Source organism: Maylandia zebra, linkage group LG6 (assembly GCF_041146795.1).
Source record: "Maylandia zebra isolate NMK-2024a linkage group LG6, Mzebra_GT3a, whole genome shotgun sequence".
NCBI classification, from domain to species: Eukaryota; Metazoa; Chordata; class Actinopteri; order Cichliformes; family Cichlidae; genus Maylandia; species Maylandia zebra.
This window is the reverse complement of record NC_135172.1, coordinates 13,219,461-13,239,859: the sequence shown is the minus strand read 5'-3', so window position 1 is coordinate 13,239,859 and position 20,399 is coordinate 13,219,461. Positions and strand designations below refer to the sequence as shown.

Here is a 20,399-nt window from a genome sequence, read left to right as displayed (position 1 = left end):
TGGCAAATAAATAAAAACAAGCATCTGTATCTGAAAAAAAGAAAGAAGAAAAAATTACTTTTAGTCCTGTGTTGTGTTTTTGTTTGAATGGTGTTACTGTTGTTATCTTTTTTTTTTTTTTTTTTTGCTCCCTTGTCCTCACTACTCCAGGAAATATGTTGCTTCCTGCCAGACTATTATTATAAAAAATGTCTTTTTAATGAACTTTCCTGGTTTAATAAAGGCAATTTACTCGCACTGTTCATTGACACTTTAATGGAACCACACCTGCAGCATGGGGATAGTTATACTGGGTGGGGCTGTGTTTCTACCCCAACAGAGCAGTTCTGGCTCGTTGCAGAGAGGATAACTCATACAGACCCCATCTGCCAAGTCACAGCATTTATTGGCGTCTGTTATTTTTTTGTATCTGGCATAGGCAGCTGCTATCTGCTTGAATTAAGATGTTTGTATGTAGCCAGAGCAATAAACAAAGTAAACTTATGCTCATAAAAAACATTCTGAGCGCTTATAGAGTTTCACAGAGCATAAACAGAACTTCATGTAAGCATTGAACTGTGGACGTGGGGAATTTCTAGATCTGCTTGGATAGGAGGTGTGCATTAGTCGCAAATAAATATTCTGCTGACAGCTGGTTGCTATGGAGGGCCACAAATGCCAAAACAAATTACTAATAACAAAAGAAGATTTTAATGAATAAAAATCGGAAATAAATACTTTTTGAAAATGTTTTACATGAAATCAATTGATGTTAAATTATTTATATATTTAATTAATTAATTATTATTCTATTATAATTATTTATTCATTAATGACGGAGTTATTTAAGTATGTAACGATGGATTTAGTTAAGTCAGTTTGGCATTTGTGGCCCTCCACACTCTTCTGCTGAGTCTTTTATCCATTTGTAATGCACACAGTATGCTGACTTAAAATGGATGTGTTGCAATTTCACCTCAAATGACTAGGCTTGAGATCCTGGAATATGAACCTTAACCAAATAGTTCTCCAAAGAAAGCAAAAACCTGACCTAATGTAATTTGTCTGTTATCTCGTTCAATTTTTTTTTTCCACTGCTACTTTTTGATGACTCAGTGGAAGTAATGTTTACCATTCTGAAGTCCCCGAGATAATTAAAAATGGTGGCCTTTCAACTTGAATTTTAGGTGGGGATAAGGAGCCAACCTGGAGAAGAAGAGTGAGCAAATGTTGTTGGAGGGCACAAAAAAACCCAAAAAACTTTTAGAGCACTGTAAGCAGATGTACAATGGTGTAATAGTTCACAGGTAGTTAAACGTTTTGGCAGTGGCACCATTGGTGGGGTCAGCCCCAAGTAGAGTAAAAATCAAAGGAAATTTAAATTCATATAGTCTGATACGGCTCATCTGCTTTCTGTGTGAGAATTGAAAAGCCTAATGGCTGTGAATGACTTTCTGCATCTCCTTTTTACAACAAAGTGAGTCTTCCTGTTCCATAACAACTACTACTTCTTGTAATATGTTAACCAAGTACTGGCACCTGTGTCTGTATTTTATTCAAACACGCAGGTGCTCTCAGTGGAATCCCACACTAGTTTTACTTACCATGAAGAATGGGGAAAAGTAGAAAAAAAAGGTAAAAATATGACATAACTAAATTTGAAATTGAGCAGGTGAGTATGATGGAGTAAATAAAAAGCATTAAGATTGTACTGCAAAAAAAATAATGGAAATTGGATATGTATAAACTTCATTAAATTAAAACTCAAAAGTCATGGACTGATTGTTAACAAGGATAAATATTATATGTCTCTATTGGACACTTTTTATTTCTCGAGCAGAACTCATTACTTTCCAAATGAACGTTTTGAGAACATTTAAATATTTGATAAGACTGCATATGAGAGTATTTGTGACATGAACCTGTCCTCTGTTCTGTCCCTGTTTCTTCAAACACACATGGAAACTTCCAAACACAATCACCCGAATGACACACTTCCTACATTTAACATAAGTGGCTGCAGTTAGTAATTGTACTTCATGCTGTGCTGGTTGCTGACCACACTGCTAAAACAGTGTGATTTATAGCTGGGGTTGTTTGCCATGAGGCAGACACAACCCGCCAGAGGAGCCTGACTGGAGGAGCAAGTGTGTGGGAGAGACGGCAGGGGAGACTTTCCTTAACAGAATGATTGGTGTGTGTGATGCAACGAAATCTGGTCAGCTTCTCTCAGGCACTGTAAGCCTGATGATATTTAGGTCCTGGCAGATGTAGAGATACATGCAGAACCATTTATGCACATGTGAAAGCATTTTAAAAAAGCATGCACTTAAAAAATTCACCTTACTCCTGACATTCATCTGTAGTCCTTGACAGCTATAATTTGCACAAAAGATCATTAGTTTTCTGCCATTCTTTGTGTATTGGAAGTAATTCATATGTATATTTAAAGATTGCAAAAATTAGCTGGCGTGTATTTAGTAAAATAATAGACATGTACATATAAAATGCAGGGATGTGGTACATACGTAAGGACAGGTACATCGTGGCCACTGAGATACACAAACAAAAGTAAGGTTTATTAGCTCAGACTGATTAGATGAATTTGAATTTTAGTGGATGAAATAGAAAAAAATAGGCAAACTTTTGAAACTTCTGTACTTCAAAGCAGAAGCAGTTTCATTTAAACCACTGCAGTTAAACACACTTCAAATGCTTTGATGTTTCTTCCTTTCTAATGTGTGCTCAACACATTCATGGAGGAAATCTACTGCATTCAATTCTCTTCAATTTACAAATTCTGTGGAAATCCTCCATACCTAACACTAAAATGAACCCATGTAAATCTGTAGGGTCTAATATTGAAAGTAGCCATCAAATATGAGAGGACTGTAATTTGTAGAGCTGAAAGCTAAACTCATATTTCAATTTATGTAACAAAAAGCAGTTGCATCACTCTTGTATGTAGAGTTAATTGTAGGTATAGAAGTGTGTATGTAGTGGTGATAGGGTAGACTGAGCACACACACACACACACACACCCACACACACACACCCACACACACGCGCGCACACACACACACACACACACACACACACACACACACACACACACACACACACACACACAGCTGCTCCGATCCAGTTCCAAATCATTTCAGCACATTGTGTTTTTGGCTAAACGCATCGTCTCCCAGAGGCTGTCTGACTTAAAGGGGCCAATGGTTTTTCTGTAATAATCATCCAACCACGGGAAACCTGGGATTTCTCCACGATATCCCTCTTTTGACAGCAAGAATGTAAATCAACCAAAAACCTCAAAAAGTGTGTTGTTTTTCATTCAGGCAAATTGGTAGTTGGGTTGAAAGCAAACAGGCTGCTCAGTCATCATTACAAATCTGAGACAAATCTCTGAAAAACATTACCAGTCATGAGGTCATCCATTTGTGTGCTATATGTCACCGTGCTGCTGGAGTTGGGTGAGAGCGGGAGGACAGGGGCCAGGTTTGGACTGATATGGAAAGACCATATGGAAAACATTTGGCAATCTGGTAATCTGATACTAAATCTGGAGTCACCCTTTTAGTAGTTGGAGAGGTAAGGAACATCTCCTTGACCCCTTGAGATGGACATAAATATACATGCGTGCGCAGGCGTAGACACACACACATGTGGTAGTGATCTGGAACCCTAATTAGCTGAGTATGGGGGTGGAAGGAAAGGGAGGGTGAAATTGGATGAGAGGTTCCTCTGATTGAGGGGGAAATGGGAAACAGGCTGGAACCAAAGTTACCCTTTAGCTTCCACACGCTTGCACACATGCGCATATTTACACACATATGCACTCCCAGAGAATGATTGTTACTGAAACAGTGATGAAATATCTTTGAGTTGGCCCACTACTTGGTGTAGACCCATCCCTGGTGATTATGGACTCCAGTCCCTTAATGCCAATATCTCCTAGTCTGAAAACAACAAAATTGGAGTTTGGAGGTGGTTATTATGAATCAGTGACTAATCTGATTTGGATTACTCACTCTCACTGCTTCTTTTGCAATCCAAAAGCATGCTGATGACTCGTGTCATAAGCTAGATCCTGGACTTTGGCAGAATTTAGGAGCTGCCACTTTTATACAGAGAATTACAACAAACAAGGAGGGAGAGGTCAGGCCTTAATATGGCAGAAGAATGGCAGTGAGGTCTTTTGGTGCTGAGCATAACCAGGTTCAAGTTCCTTAATACACAATCATCCATCGCAATGAAGCGTCCTTGTGCATTACAGAGATGCCTTACAGCGCTGCTCATGTTGCTCTGCAGTTGGCCTGTGCGCCGAGATAGTGAAAAAGCATAAGATACAGCGGGGAAAATAAGTATTTGACACATCAGCATTTTTATCAGTAAGGGGATTTCCAAGTGGACCATTGACACAACATTTCCACCAGATGTTGCCATCAAGCCAAATATTGACGTCATACAAACAAATCAGAACATATAAGTATACAAGTTAAACCACAATAAATAAAGTGAAATGACACAGGGAATAAGTATTGAATACATGGAGATAACAAGGGGCAAAATGACATAGAAAGCCAGGAGATCACCTGAAATCTGTCAGTATTGATAGAGAAATCCTGTCCCCTATCAGTACCAATTGATATCAGCTGCTTTAGTCCTAATTGATGGCCTATAAAGGCTCCTCATTACCCAGAAGGCACACAGGAAAGACTTCATGATGGGTAAAAGCAAAGAACTCTCTCAAGATCTTCGTAATCTTATCGTTGAAAAGCATTTTGATGGGAATGGTTATAGGTGCATTTCCAGAATGCTGAATGTTCCTGTGAGCACTGTGGGGGCCATTATCCGGAAATGGAAAGTGCATCAGTTCACCATAAACCTGCCACGATCAGGTGCTCCACGCAAGATCCCTGTCCGAGGAGTCCAAAGAATAATCAGGAGGGTTCTCCAAGAGCCAAGAACCACTCGGACAGAACTTCAGGAAGACCTTGCATCAGCAGGTACTGTTGTTTCAAAGAAAACTATAAGCAATGCACTGAACCGCCATGGCATCCATGCACGCTCACCACGCAAGACTCCATTGCTGAACAAAAAGCATGTCAAGGCTCGGTTAAAATTTGCGCAACAGCATTTGGAGAAGCCTGTGGATTATTGGACGACTATAGTATGGTCAGATGAAAGCAAAATTGAACTTTTTGGCAGTCATTCTACACACCATGTTTGGAGAAGAAATGGCACTGCTCACCACCCCAAGAACACCATACCAACAGTCAAGTTTGGGGGTGGAAGCATCATGGTTTGGGGCTGCTTTTCAGCAAGGGGTACTGGCAGACTTCATATTATTGAAGGCAGGATGAATGGAGAGATGTACCGGGACATTCTGGATAAAAATCTGCTGCCATCTACCAGGAAGCTAAAAATGAAAAGAGGGTGGACATTTCAGCAAGACAATGATCCCAAACACAAGGCCAAGGAAACAATGAAGTGGTTTCAAAGAAAGAAAATCAAGTTGCTTGAATGGCCCAGTCAATCACCTGACCTAAATCCCATAGAAAATCTATGGAGAGAACTGAAGATTAAAGTTCATAAAAGAGGCCCAAGGAACCTTCAAGATTTAAAGACCGTTTGTGTGGAAGAATGGGCCAGAATCACTCCTGAGCAATGCAGACGACTGGTCTATCCATACAAGAGGCGTCTAGAAGCTGTAATCACCAACAAAGGCTTTTCTACAAAGTATTGAATAAAGTGTGTTCAATACTTATTCCCTGTGTCATTTCACTTTATTTATTATGGTTTAACTTGTATACTTATATGTTCTGATTTGATTGTATGACTTCAATATTTGGCTTGATGGCAACATCTGGTGGAAATGTTGTGTCAATAGTCCACTTGGAAATCCCCTTACTGATAAAAATGCTGATGTGTCAAATACTTATTTTCCCCGCTGTATGTACAAAATACAGCACATGGCATTCTGAAGCCTTAAAATCCCTCATAAGTCAGACATTTGTGAGTAACTCATAACTTTGGTCACCACTGCATCTGAACTGCTTTGCATATTTTATCACTACAGAAAGCTGCTGTCACTAGGAGGTTGTTGATACAGCACTACATATCTCTTTGTGGACACTAGTGACAAACAGCAACCTCCAGGAATGACTTGCAACTATTTGTGAAATTCACACTTTTCCAAGTGACTGGTGGTTGTCAAATGGTTTATAGGGATGGCTATTTGCTCAGGAGGTAGCGCAGGCCATCTCCACTTTGGAAGGTTGATGGTTCGATCCAAAGTATTGTTGGGCAAAGCAATGAACCCAGAGTTGTTTTTATTGGAGTGCGAATGTTAAATATAAAGCTCTACACCCAAAAAAAGTTATTGTGACGTGTTGTATAAAGGACTTTGAGTGATCAAGTAGAAAAGCAGTAAGTAAGAACCAGTCCAAACACTATTTAGGGGTTTGTGACAGGTTTTGAAAACTAGGAGAAGACACAAACCCAGACTCAGTGGGTCACAAGCTAGTTAAAAATGCTAAACACATGTGGAAAATCCAACTTACTCCCATGTTAGAAAAGATGTAATGCTGTTTATCTATTCAGCAAGCACCATCCACCTGTTATACACTATACCTTACTTTCTTCCAGCGACAAGGAGCTGGCTCCATGCATCTATAACCTGGAGGGTCATCTTCAAGCTTGAGTGAACCAGCTAGCAACAAAATACACAAATCCCCATCTTAATCCGCTCCACATAAAACAAAACCCACTTCCCAGTGGACAGACCAGCAGCACCATAATCCTGGTAAACCAGGGTTAGGATGGGTCGCTTCCAGGCAAGGCGCGCACTAAATCTCACAAAATGTCACCAGCTGGGAGGTAAACTCTCGTATACATTTATGCCGTCTAATCCAGACAGGGTTTTCGTATTATAAATAGGCAGCATTAATGTGCACGCAGTCACCATCTTCATGCCCACACACAGTCAGCATTGTTGTGTTGTAAATATAATTACCCATCAGCCTGCAAATAGCAGCACAAGAGGACCCTAAAACTCCAATTACCCACCGCACTCTGCTTTTGACCTTTTTGTATTGCCTCGTGAGAAGATGTGAAGGTGTTTTTTACTGCAATGCTAGGGAAGAAGTCAATTAAGACTCCCTGTGATGCATTTTTACTTTTCTCATTTACTCCCAGCAGCCACATGTCAGTCATACATGATTGGCAGACTGGAGCTTTTATCTGTTTGTATAGCTGAAAGGTTGTAAAGCTTTTGGCTTTTTTCGATGGACTCTAGACAAGGTCAAATAATGTCTGTAATTTGGTAACTCTGTCCAACATTTAATTACCTTTTACTGACTTTTGTGAGGTCTGGCTGTATGGGACAAAATCTGTCACTTAACTGTGTTGTAAAGGGCTTTTTTGTCTGCATGTTGCTATTCAACATTCAACATAATATATAGCTGTGGATCTGAATACCAAGCGACTGAGTGAAAGCTTTGTGTCCACTAACTGTCAGCCTTTTGGGAACTTGTTTGGAGCTTGGTGCAAATCTTTGTTTTGAAAGCCTGAAAAATGTCAGAGGCTATTTATTTCTTAAGAAAAAAACATCCATTCAATTAAATAAGCAATTAAATGTATATAACGGTTTAAAAGAGCTTAATGTCATATTTATTTTATAGATATTAAGTACATATTAGTACAAAGTAATATTATATTTGTCTGTCAGTGTTTTCTTTCATTTTTAAAATGTTTTCTGATGCCAGTGAAAATAAAAATAATTAATAGTTATGTTGCAGAACAAAACCTGAACGTAAAAACACTACAGTCCTCCTTTAACTCACTATGACACATATTTGAAATATAGGCATAATTTCAAACTATTTTTTAAACTTATGAACATTTTCTGTATAGTTTGAGTGCTTATTGTGTTCTGTATCTTAGGTTAGTTTTAGGTTATACAAACATAGGTTAGCTTGTATTTATTTCATATTCATGTCTAATCTGTAGACAGAAGAAAAGAAAGAAAAATCAGCAGAGGGTAAAGGAGGAAGAGATTTTTTCTCCCTCAAGTAAGATGAGTAAGACGGAATAGAGCAACCGATTTATTGCAACATGCTGCAAATGAGTGAGCCAAAGTTTATTTACAGTTGTAATGACATCATAATTACTGGGAACGGTGGTAAATTACAAGCTCTTAAAAATCCCTTTAAAGGGAAGGAGGAAGCTCAATGCTTACACAAATGTTGCATGCACTTACCTTTTTCTTTACCAGGCTCATGGCTTTCTTTAAAGGCTTGTCCTCAAATCAAACTATAAATGGTTTCAAGGCTTCAAGATTTTTCATAAATATTAACGCTTTTGACACTCTGGCCACAATCAACTTTCAAAAATTTATAAACTTGATTTTGATGTTGTGGCTTATCAATGCACAATACATACACACACTGGGTAGATTAACTCAATTAACTCAAGTTTTATTTCAACAAAATCTAGCCAGGCCCCTGAATACATGATGTATACACTGTATGTCTTGATGCATGCTCAATCATCTGGGTAAGTAAATGCCAAAAGGCTGATTCTGTTCATCTGGACTGAAGAAGTCACTTGGATGAGCGATTAAACGTTTCTCCCACTGAAAATGCTTTGTTCAGATGAACAGAATCAACCTTTTGGGATGGTGTGTGTAGGTTTGCAGGTATCTAGATATTATGAAAAGAGCCCCAAAAGCATTTCCCAAAAGGCATTAAGACACAAGGAATCAGATTTTGGGGAATCAATAAAGATCTCAGAGTTTTGTCAACCAGTTGCAACAGTAGGATCCAACAGTCTTGCTTCAGTACATGAGGTTTGATAGTTAAACTGAATCAATCAATGTATGTGAAAAGAGAAGTTGTGTAACATGTTCTGTAGAACAAATTGCCCTTTATGATATGATCTACTGACTCCAACAAGCTCAGGATGCAGCACCTGATTGGTTTTAGCACACAGAACATCACTGCAATCCTATAGCTGCCTTTTGGTTTTATATTAGATTTGAAGATTCTTTTAAAGCACGTCTGGGTCTGACCACATAAGTCAGCGCGCAGCCTTTGAACCTCAATTGAAGCCCTTCTTGATTAAAAAGAAAATCTGCTTTTGACATCAGTGCCCTTTAACTTTGGAACAAACTGAGAAGAAAAAAAAAGTCTTGCAACTGAATAATTTTTGAAAATTATTTTCACCCTTGTCCTTTGTACCATCTTTTAAACGTTCATTTATCATTATAGCAACCTGCTTTGGTAAGCATTTAAATCCATGCATAAGCTGGATATTTACCCGCACAAAAGTATGCTATCACATGGATGCATGCAGAACACACTCACCAGCTTGTCCTGCATGTATCTGTGACTTCATATTATATCATACATTTAACTGGCACCACCACCACCAGTCCTGTTTGTGAGGACTGACCACTGAGACTGAAAACAGCTGGAAAGCCCCTGTCTGAAGCCAACGTCCCTGATGACCCTCACAAAAGCTTCTGTTCAGACACTGCCCGTGGTTATGAAGTGGGTGGCTGAACACATCAAACAAAGCTGAGCGCGCCTGTGTCAAAGCAGACCTTTCAGCGTTGTTGTGAGAGCATTTCTTCATTTACTTACCCATTGCCGCTGCCATCTGCTGCTGTTTCAGGGTATTACAATCTCAACATTTAAATTTCAAAAAGAAAGAAAAACATTTTCCAACATTGAATCTTTATTTAAATTAATGTTGTTGCCACGCACAGGCACAATTGACCAGGAAGAGAGCATAACTTAATTAGGCCTTTGGTTAGGCCTGGTTCACATTTGTTTCTTGCTAAACATCTGAAAAATATTCTTAGAATTTTGATTCAAGAATATTTAATATCTTGTCAATGTGACAGCATGAAAATACAAAATGAACAACCCCCCCCCAAAAAACTTTTACATTAAATGAGACAAAAATAGGGATTAAATTCTGAGACAATACAAATAAAACACATTATATTTTTTAAGTATCACCAAATTGTAAAAGTTAACCTATTTTTATTTAATAGAACAAATCAGAAATGAAAAGTTAAGTTGCAGGAAGATCTCTTTAACAGGTCAATGTATATCAATTTAAACCTGTTCTCAGATTATATCAGTGTATGGAAATTATATGGAAATGTAGTGGAGTCTGGGTGTAACACTGATTGAAGTGAATGTTTTTACCTTAGCCAATCTTGCAATCATCTGCTGATCACTGGCTTACTGCAGTTGCAATAGCTGCATTTCCTTTTATTACACTGCCTAAAATTTCAATGTAACTAGAGTCAAACTTCAGACTTTGCTTTACCAAGAATTTACAGCCATGCTTCATTTTTAAGGACATTGGAAGTTGATGGGAACCTTTTAGCTGTGATATAGCATCACGTAGGTCATGACATAATTCCAATGTGAAAAATCCATGTCAATCTTTATCCAGTTGCAATCCTTTTAACATGTTTTTACTTGTAACACATTTACATTCAAAGGTTGTCTGGTTGTCTTACACAATTTGACAGAACTACTGTCTGTGGAGCGCTGCCTCATCGAGTAGCTTCAAAGACAATAAGGAGGGATGAGAGGTAACAGAAAAATAAGCAAAAATCACTTTCTGGTTTATTTGTGAGCGCATCAAGAAATTTTCCGCCGAGCACCTGTCTGTGCTTGTGGTTACATTTCGTCATGTGGGTGGCCCTGACTCGTTCTCCAACTCCAAGTTCAACAATGTGTGACTGTGTCAACACAAATGCCACTGTGCTTCTCTCTTCCTTCTACTCCTGGCCGGATTTTTAAAGCAAGAGGAGACGGCGTGGAGGACCGGTGTGTAGATTCTTTCATCTTCCTTTACACTATTGTTTTGCTTGCTTCTTTTTTTACCTGAAAATTAAAAAAAAAGTGGTTACCACACTGCAGATTAAGACTGGTTAATAAATATCTGTTGTGTTCAACATTTAGCTCTCTATCAGGGATGGTAGGAGATACTTAAAGCTCCAACCTGCAGTCTCAGTGTCCGCTAAACATTTTCTTTAGTTTGGAGAAGAAGCCTCCCTCCTCCTCTTTCTCCTTCTGCTTGTCCTGTCCCTCCTCTGAGGCGGTTGACTTTGTGCTGGTGGCTGAAGTGCTGCTGCCCCCTCCTGGACAATAACATGCACTTCATCAGGTGAGTGCAGAAGGGCTGGACTACCTATCTCTATGGATGTGCGCATTATTATGAAATCATGCTTTGACTCTATGATGGAGCTGAGCTTTAGTTCTGACCTCCTGAAGGACTGACGCCGCTGACAGTCCCCTGAACCTCCGTCTCTTCCTCTGCATAACTCAGCAGAAGAGAGCGCTGCCTCCGAGTCAACTTCCTGCAGGAAAGTGAAGAGAATCATGTGATTAATACCAATTTATATCAGAACATTAACAAAAAAATGCATCTTATAAGATGTAACAACAAAACATGCATAAATAAAAATATACATAAATCTCTTATAACCCCTTTATACAAATTTATTGATACTGCATCATTTAAAAGTTTTGTGGGTCTAAATAAAGTTACACTTTTTAAAAAATTCACATTATCATGTTTCTGTAATAACAATTAAATAATAAATAAAAATTCTGCCAAAAAATGTCTGGTTGTAGGACAATCAGACTAACTTACTTGGGCACTTTGATCTTAATGTGAACATAATGATCTCCGTAGCTGTAGCTGTTTATCCTCCGAATGCCTTTCCCCTGCAGCCTGATGATCTGATCAGCCTGGCAGCCGGCAGGAATCTGAAAACACGACCAACACATTTTGAAATAGAGGTTTCCTCCAGTGAAACTCCCTGTGAGGCATCTGAGAGAGGCAGTTAGAAATACTGCAGGCACCGCTCTTTATTAAAACTTTACACTCTTTAATAATTTGCAGAAATAAAAAGAAAAAAAACACAATAGACAAACTATAAATATCAAACACTTGCGCATTGAGGTTACCTAAAAACACATTTTATTAGCTTAAGCAGAGATTCTCAAAGTCAAGAGTGCTGTGCCCCCCTTAAAGACCAGAAAGCCCCATGGGGCTCACCCAATCTGAAATCTTCACTCTAATCAAACAGAAGAGAAATTTTCTTGAGCTTTTCCATGAAATCTTTATTCAAAAACATTAAAATTTGCAGGCTGTTGACTGTAACCTGCTAAAGCTACACAATCATATGCTAAGTGTTTAGGCCAACGTGTAACAAGTGGGACACAAACCTCAATACAAGAGCAGTAAATTTAGAGTATTATCACACACCTCCTATTACTCACTTTGTTTACAAACAAGTAAAATTCTACACATATGTAACCGTACATGTGTGTAAAGAATTTCAAACTGAATTTCTGTTATTCCTGTGGCCCAACTGCAGTATCATGGTGACCCACTAGGATAATTGAAAATGACTGGCCTTCTGAATATTACTGTCGACACACACTCACCACAATACTGATAGTTTCATAGAGGCCCTGTGTGGTGGCTGTGCCTCCCAGGATGGCCTGCGCTATTGAGATGAAGGCATCAGAGTGGATGTCTACTCCATTACGTCTGAACACCGGGCTCCTCTGAACCTGCACAGATCAAACACGACGCATCAAACCTCTGCACTGCTCTCTCACAAGTAAAATAAGGAGTAAGTGAATTTGAGAGACCAAAACTTACTCTGAATGTAATGAGGATTTCTTTAGTTCCTACTGACATTCGTACCGTCTGACCATTGTCCACTCCTGAAATATATGCAGTCGTCTATTTTAAAACCGACTATTAAACGCAAACTTTTGAGGTTATTCGTTTTAAGCAGCAGTAGCTACAAACACTAGAGGTAAACTCTCGCATTAAAAACATTGATGGATTTGAGAACCCAGGATGGAAACCTACCAGCAGGTACGGGCACAGTGACCGTCTGCCTCTTCTTAGTCTGGCCTGAACCTCTGCACAGGGCGCAGGGCGTGTTTATGATGGATCCTTTCCCACCACAGCGCCGGCATGTTGAGCGCATCATGAAGGGTCCTGTGCTGATCGACTCCTGCAAGGGGCGACACAGACAAGCTGACGAGTGCAGCCAGGTGCTGAGAGGAGCCTGCTGCCGAGCGTCGGTCGGAAACTCACCATCCCTGTGCCATTGCAGTAGTGACAGTGAGACACCTTTGTCCCCGGCTCGTTGCCCCTCCCGTCACACCTCTGGCACGTGTCGTCAATGTTCACATTCAGCTCCTTATTCACGCCCTTTGCCGCCTCCGAAAACGTAAGCTCCATCACAAACTAGGAAAAGACGGGAACATTTAAAAACCAGTGTTCAATTCTCACATCTGTATGTTAAACTGAATCTTAACTAAACACATCAAATTAACATCACATATCTAAAAAGGTCGATGCTATGGTGTTGTCAGCGTCCTCTTACTTCTGGCCTTTCTTCAAACATGCTGTTGATGTTTCCGAAGCCCATGCCTCCTGTAAACTCTCCAAAGATCTTCCTGAAGAGCTCCTCGGGATCTATAGTGGCGCCCCCAGCCCTGTAGTACTGCTGCTGACCAGCACCGGCACGGTTCGGGTCAAAGCCCGACACGCCGTACGTGTCATACTGCTTCCTTTTCAGCTCATCACTCAGCACCTGCACACAGAAGCAAGAAAGCAGATAAATATCAGGCTAAATGTGCTTCTGGGATGAACTTACGTTGGATGTTTGTATTTATATAACTGTTTTGCTTTGAGTTTTTTTTTTTTTTTTTTTTTACCTCATATGCTTCAGCTAGCTTTGCAAACTTCTCTTTGGCCTCTGGGTCATTTGGGTTGGTGTCTGGGTGGTACTTCTTTGCCAGCTGGACAAATGAAAAGGAAAAGCTTGCATTTAAGGCAAAAGAAAACTGCATGTTTTACTCATTTTACTGGAATGACACATATAAGAAGTCTAACAAGAGCATGTTAAGAGACCTGGTAGTAAGCCTTCTTGATCTCCTTCTGTGAGGCAGTGCGGGAGACGCCCAGGACTTCATACAAGTCCTGCTTGTTTGCTAGTCTGCTGCTGGAGTGGAAAGAGCAGCAGCTAATCCCATGGGGACATCTCACCCCTGCAGAGGAAGAGGATATCATGGTGACATTAGAGGTGCAGATTTTTTTTTACAAATATCTCTGAGGAGTTTTCTAAATGTGTGTGAACCACTGTGTGTGGGTATGTGTGTGTGTGTATAATCAGACTTTAAAACTGAACATAAACGCAGTAATTTGTTTTTTTTTTTATTTTAGGTTTACATCCAAGAGGAGAACTAATACAGTGTATAACTGTATAGTTTATTTTGCTAAAGCTAAAATTAATACTTCTAATTGACTATTTTTTTGTACATGTAGTCCTAAGTTGTTAAGTTGCTAAGTAATAATTTAATTACTGAAACTTTTGACCATTAATTTCCTTTGACTGAGTATATCTGGTAGTCACTGCAGCTATCATTATATATTTGTTTGTCAAATTAGATACAGCCTTCTTGACTTACTGACCACTTTGTAGGAACATCTGTTTATTCATGAAATGTGTGAAGTGTAAAACTGTTCAAATACAGGTCATCAGTTAATGTCCAGATCAAAGAACGTAGACAAGATGTTAAGTTAAATGAGAAGAATATCTGCAAGTGTTGCTGCTAAGCATGCGCATCTGACCATCTTCTAACAGGAGCAACCAGCATGACAGCATACCACGTGACAAAGCAAAGACTTTGTCTAACAACACGGTGAGATCAGTGGTCAGCAGATCTGGAACCAGCTCAGAGATGTCATTAAACACAGGATCTGCAGCCTGAAGGTGCTGCTGATAAATACACAGACAATATCCTGCCATTATGTCAACACAGAGGAATCCCTAAGAGAGAAGTTCAAACTTTTGTCGAGTTCATCCAATGATAAAGTGAAGTTGCTACCTGGTATTAGTAACGTTGTCCTGGGAGTATCTAGTCCTGGTGAAGCACATTTAAAAATGAACAGTCACCATTTATTCTAAACAGGGGGATGGAGAACTAAGTGATGCTGCCATACAGGCGGTCTGATCCGTAGGAAGGTGTGTATGGGTGCAGAGTGTCACTGGTGCATTCACACTGCACTGACTGCTACTGGTTCTCACAGGAGGCTAAAGAACTGTGGAGAACTACGGCAGCATTTCAATGTCGCTCACTCTCTCAGCATCGCAAAGCTCTGTTAACTAGACCTTCAGACAGGCTGCTGGATATCGCATTTAGAATACGTGCTGATATAAAACAGGTTTTGCGACACTTAGCTAACTTATCCCACCTGTCAGTTCTCTCAATGTCACGGCATGTCCGCGTGTCCAAGAGCTCAGGCTAACCGCTGTCCCTGCCCGGTGTGTCTGTGATTTGGTCGCTGGACAAACTCCTCCATTCCCGGATGAAATAGTGAGAAAACGGCCGCTACGATATCCAGAAGAAACTGATGCTGTTAACCAGCGTGTAGTCAGCCGGGCAGCGGAGGACGCCATTTTCGCGTCACTACCGGCTTCTTCTTCTTCTCTAGTGTTTAACGGCAGCTCACATCCATCTGTGTTGTATTACTGCCTCCTTCACGTCCTTCATGCGGCCAGTCCTGGCAGAATTTCCAAGAAGTCACATTGTGGAGAAAAGTCCTGTGCAAAAAAGCGATCGTCTGCCAAAAAAATCAATCTCCTATGTTTCTGCGTATTTTTATTGTGTAATGACTTTGCTTATATTGGTGAATAGAGTGCAGTGAAGATGATTTATAGGTTAGATATATATTAAATAAAGAATATACCTGTTTTTGTAAGTCTGCATTTTTGTACCTACATGATAATGAATCATTTTTTTCGGCCACTTAAAATATCTTTATAGAACGGTGATGTTTTTGATGGTGTCTTGGCCATATCTCTTAACAATACTTTTTTATTGTCAATGAGACTTTTTAGCTGGATAAATAAAGGACAGGGATGTTGTCTGTGGCTCAAGATGACAGTCACTGAAAGAAGCTAAATATCATTCGTCTCTCTCTTGTACTGAAGTTTCAAATGTTCCTTATTCAATTATATCATTTATAGCATTTTTACCTGGGGTTAAAATAATCCACACTGAATACAGGTATCTGTAAGTTGTGGTGACAGTACTTCCTCTTCTATCTAGCACTACTGAAGATGAGGAAGCATAACGAGAGTAACACTTTTTTACTCCTAAGATTTTTTAAGGCAGGCAACTTCAAATACAATGTTTCTACCTAACACCAGCAAACACACAATCTGTTTGTGTTCAGTCTGTTGCTGACTGTGTCTGCTAGTCCTTGCAGGTATTTCCCAGAGAGAGAAAAGAGTGTGACAACTGCACTCAGAGATGGAGAAAGATATAAGAAAGACAGAAGCAGAGAGGAAGAAGAGAGATAACATTTAAAGGTACGGACTTATCAGTGATGCTTGATAAACTGCAGATTTAAAGATTGCATGGAAGGTCGTCATTATGTATTTTCATATTGTGAAACATGCTGCAAAACAAACTAAGGTATACCTACTTTGTTTTATTGAAATGTTTCATGAAAATACTGGGAAGTTTTGTGCAGTAGATAAAGGTACGGTTGTTGTACTGTGATGGATTGATAGTAAAGCACTGTGTTGGTTGTGGTGCTCATGGTCAGTGGTGGGTTCCATCAAGTTCAGTTCAGCTTCAGTTTCAGTTTTATTTGTCATATGTAAGTTAGCACAGGGTCAACATTGCAATGAAATGTACTTGACGAGCTGAAGACAAATCACTCAGCAGTATAGTACAGTAAAAAATATAGTAAAAAATAAAATATTTATGAAATTAAACATTTTGTAAAAAATGTTAAGAGACTAAGTATATATAAAATATATATATTTACACACTATTATAAATAGATAAAGAAATCATAAATAGAAATGTGACCGTTGACTATCATTTCTATATCTTCTCTTGTCTTGCTGACGTTGAGAGACAGGTTATTTTCCAGGCACTGCTTGTACAGTACCATTACCTCCTCTCCGTAGGCCGTCTAATCGTTGTCTGTGATGAAACCTATGATGTCTAGTAGATGAATTTGCATTTAAACTTATGGTGCTTAGATTCATTCACTAAATCCAACCTCTATAACAACGTTACACTGTCTAGTATGAAGTTAGTATAAGCAGTATACTGTCAGTGTAGAGGAGGGAAATCAACAGAGGTAGCTCATGATACACCCAGTCCTCAAGTCGCCATCCCCTAACACCCCAGAATACTTTATGTCTTACTCTTATTATCTTTGTGAGTTTTAGCAGATCCCTTTTTCTTTACTTCACCTTCACCTTCAAACTTCACCACCACATGAAGGAAATAGACTTAGACTTCTTCACCTCACCGCACCTTACCGACCTCACTCTCTGAGACTTCCTGCCTTCTTCTGCTTGTTGCTCTTCTTTTCACAAACCTTCCAATCTCCACTCGCCAGCCTGCTGCCATTAATTTCCCTCCCTATTACTCCTCTCATACATTTTCTGCTCACTCAGCTCCATGTTGTTGGATCTGTTTTCACCCACCTCTTTTCCTACCATGGCTGTCATGAAGAAGCTGCATAGAGTATTGCTATCAGACCTACAGGCTGTTGGCCAACACTCTCACATTAAACTTATTATTCAACCTACCACCACAGTCTGTAATCCAAAGTCAAAGCCTGTTAATATATTTAAATAGTTTCAGACCAGCATAAGAATCTTTAGTAAACAAAATCAAATGTTATCCATCCATACTGAGGTTTCTGATGATGAGTGACAAATCTCATGGCGACCACACCAGAGCCTGACCTGCCAAACTTTCCAAGCCCTAATACACACAGTCTAATTAGAGCATTCCATCAGTGTACTCAGGGACTGTTTAAAGAAGTCGATGTCTTTGGTGAGCAAGTGAATGTCATTTACTAGTTTAAATAATGTGTTTATAACTAGCCTTTTATTTGCAAACTGATAAATCAGTGGATCCTGGCCAGCAATGATGAATCTAAACACGTTTTGACTTTTTAGACCAACAACAAATGTTTCTGTTTTGTGTCTGTTCAGTTTGAAACATTTTCAAGAGATTCCTGACATTTATGTGCATCACAGCATTCAAGTAACTTAATTTTCATTTATGGAAATAGCTGCCTTGCTATTGAAAGGAGATCTAGATCACACATACAGTACAGGTTTTATATTTATTCTTGGTGGTTAACTGCAAAAGGAAGTAGGAACTAAACATAATAAGCAGGGGATTTACCATCACATTCAAACTAAACATCAAACTACCCGCACACAAACATACACAAATTCTTCCTTTTGATTCTTTTACAATTCAGATAGATAGAACATGTCTTTACCAGAAAAGACAGAAAACAGCAATATGTGAAAGGTTGCTTAACATATGAAACAAAAAATAGTCAAAGAAGTTTAAAGCTTAAAACTCATTTCTGTATAACAATATTAAATATCAAAGTGGAAATCATGCAAATGAAGTCACTTAAGTCACTGAGAGATGACACGTTTTAGATGTCTGGGAGTATCATTAATAACTGCAAACACTAAAGCTGTACTAAATGACAATTTAGAAATACATTTCAGAAACACTAAACAACCACTATGTGTTGAAGATAAGCAGATGTAAAGATCGGTTTTCAATTTCACAGTTCAGTTTTTTTTTTTTCCTTCTGTGAATTTCTCCCTTCTTTGTGGAAGACTTCTCCATCAGGCTGCTCTCTCCACTTCAGAGTGACTCCACTCACTCCAGTCTCATTCAGTTTGTCCTGCAGCTGGAAGATATAAACAGTAGATACTTTAAAACTGCATTTCTTTTTATTTAAGAAGCAAATTTTCGCATCACACTCAGACGTTTTTCTTGCCGTCTGACTATTCAAGCTGAGTAGTACATACTTAGTCAGTTCTTTAAATGAAACTAATGGGAATGACATACATACACCTCAGAACATACTGTAACGTGTTCTTACTGTTTTGTGTTTGACCTAATAGACACGGTCCACAGTCCACGCTAGTATTCACATATACACAGATGTACACAGCAGGACTTTTACTTGAGAACTGTTTTCTAACACTGCCTGGGCAGCGAATGGCACATTTAAAATATAAAAACTGATCCACTAAAATGTTGCATGAGAACAAATAGTCAATATGTCTGATCCAAAAGACCAAAATATAGTTAAATTAGTTAATTCTGAAATTGTAAAATGTAAATGTAAAAATTGTAAAAAAAAATTGAACACATTGCTGAGAACTATTCTGTTTTGGGAAATGTTCAGGTTTACACTGAACTGCCTAATAATGTAACACTTCTTTAAATTGTATACAATGGAAAGTCATTGCTACTAAGCCTAAAAAAACCCCAAAGGTCATAAAATGGAAATCTAAGGTTAGATTTTTGAGACTTGCCTTTTTCAAAAGGTCTGCTTTCACAGCTGAGTCATTCACATTCAGGGAGGCACCGTCTATTTTCAACTTCAGGTTTATTACTGAGAAAGAAAAGAGCTAATGAAAAAGAAAGTATCTAAAGACCTAAAGGTCTGCAGATGTATTGATTTAGGATCATGAAAATATAAACAAGTACCTTTTTGTTTAACTTCCTTTTCTACATCATTGCTTTGCAGGTTACTGTAGCAAGCAAATGGTAGCTTTGTTTCACAGGGAAGTAACCTCCATTTTCCTAATCTCTGCAAATCTGCAACACCACACAACTCGTATTCTGAATCAAATGTCTGCAGAAAATCATCCCAGTATCCAAAACTAGTACTCCAGTGATTGTGCATAAGTCCAATCGTGTCAACCCATGCTTGAGTTCCATTGGGCAACAATGACTGCACGTCTTTGTTCCATGTGCGAGTTAGTTCGGTGAAATTCTCTCTGCAATACTTCAAAGCTCTGAAAAAGTCCATGCTTTCATTCACAAAAACATATTCAGGACCCAGAGGGTTTGTACCTGCAGAGAGAATTGTGGACAAATGGTTCAGAGTTAGTTACATGGAATTTAAAACCAAAATAACTTTATGACAATAACATGACTCTTTTTGGGCGTGCTCACCATTATAACAGATGAATGGATGTTCCAGTGAGCAATTGTTATTCCACCTTACTCCATTCAATGAAATGCTTCGACAGAAAAAACGAACAAAGAAAGGTGCCATTTCTATTTTCTGGTCTTCCTTGATGAAGTTGTCCTCTCTGTAGTAATTTTTATAGTGGATATGGGTGTACAGATTAATCCAGACTGCAGACTTGTAACCAGCAGATGAAACTTTCTTTTTAAGTTGGGTCATTTCATTCATGTCTTCGGTAACAGCCAGTCCTGTGTATTGAGTTCTGCAGTAACGAGCAGCTTCATGCCAAGTCAAAGGTTGACTGA

The 20,399-nt window shown here is 39.0% G+C and overlaps 1 protein-coding gene across 1 annotated transcript; it reads right to left on the bottom strand.

Annotated features, from left to right (window-relative positions):
- Window positions 1–9,706: 9,706 nt before the first annotated feature.
- Window positions 9,707–15,565, bottom strand: LOC101486573 (dnaJ homolog subfamily A member 3, mitochondrial). The gene is made up of 12 exons (XM_076884686.1): window positions 15,301–15,565; window positions 13,957–14,093; window positions 13,761–13,844; window positions 13,427–13,636; window positions 13,135–13,287; window positions 12,904–13,051; window positions 12,688–12,752; window positions 12,468–12,596; window positions 11,668–11,783; window positions 11,277–11,371; window positions 11,018–11,152; window positions 9,707–10,895 (listed from the first exon to the last, which is right to left on the bottom strand). The coding sequence occupies exons 1-11, from the start codon at window positions 15,503–15,505 to the stop codon at window positions 11,022–11,024; spliced, it is 1,473 nt and encodes a 490-aa protein (XP_076740801.1). The 5' UTR covers window positions 15,506–15,565; the 3' UTR covers window positions 9,707–10,895; window positions 11,018–11,021.
- Window positions 15,566–20,399: the final 4,834 nt, after the last annotated feature.

What these genes read in the sequence shown, in the direction of transcription:
- LOC101486573 (XM_076884686.1), bottom strand. Translation starts at nt 15,505, where the DNA reads ATGGCGTCCTCCGCTGCCCGGCTGACTACACGCTGGTTAACAGCATCA. An exon ending in CACTGTGCCCGTACCTGCTG is followed by an intron (nt 12,753 to 12,903) that starts GTAGGTTTCCAT and finishes CATATATTTCAG; the next exon opens with GAGTGGACAATGGTCAGACG. An exon ending in AAATCCTCATTACATTCAGA is followed by an intron (nt 12,597 to 12,687) that starts GTAAGTTTTGGT and finishes TGATCTGTGCAG; the next exon opens with GTTCAGAGGAGCCCGGTGTT.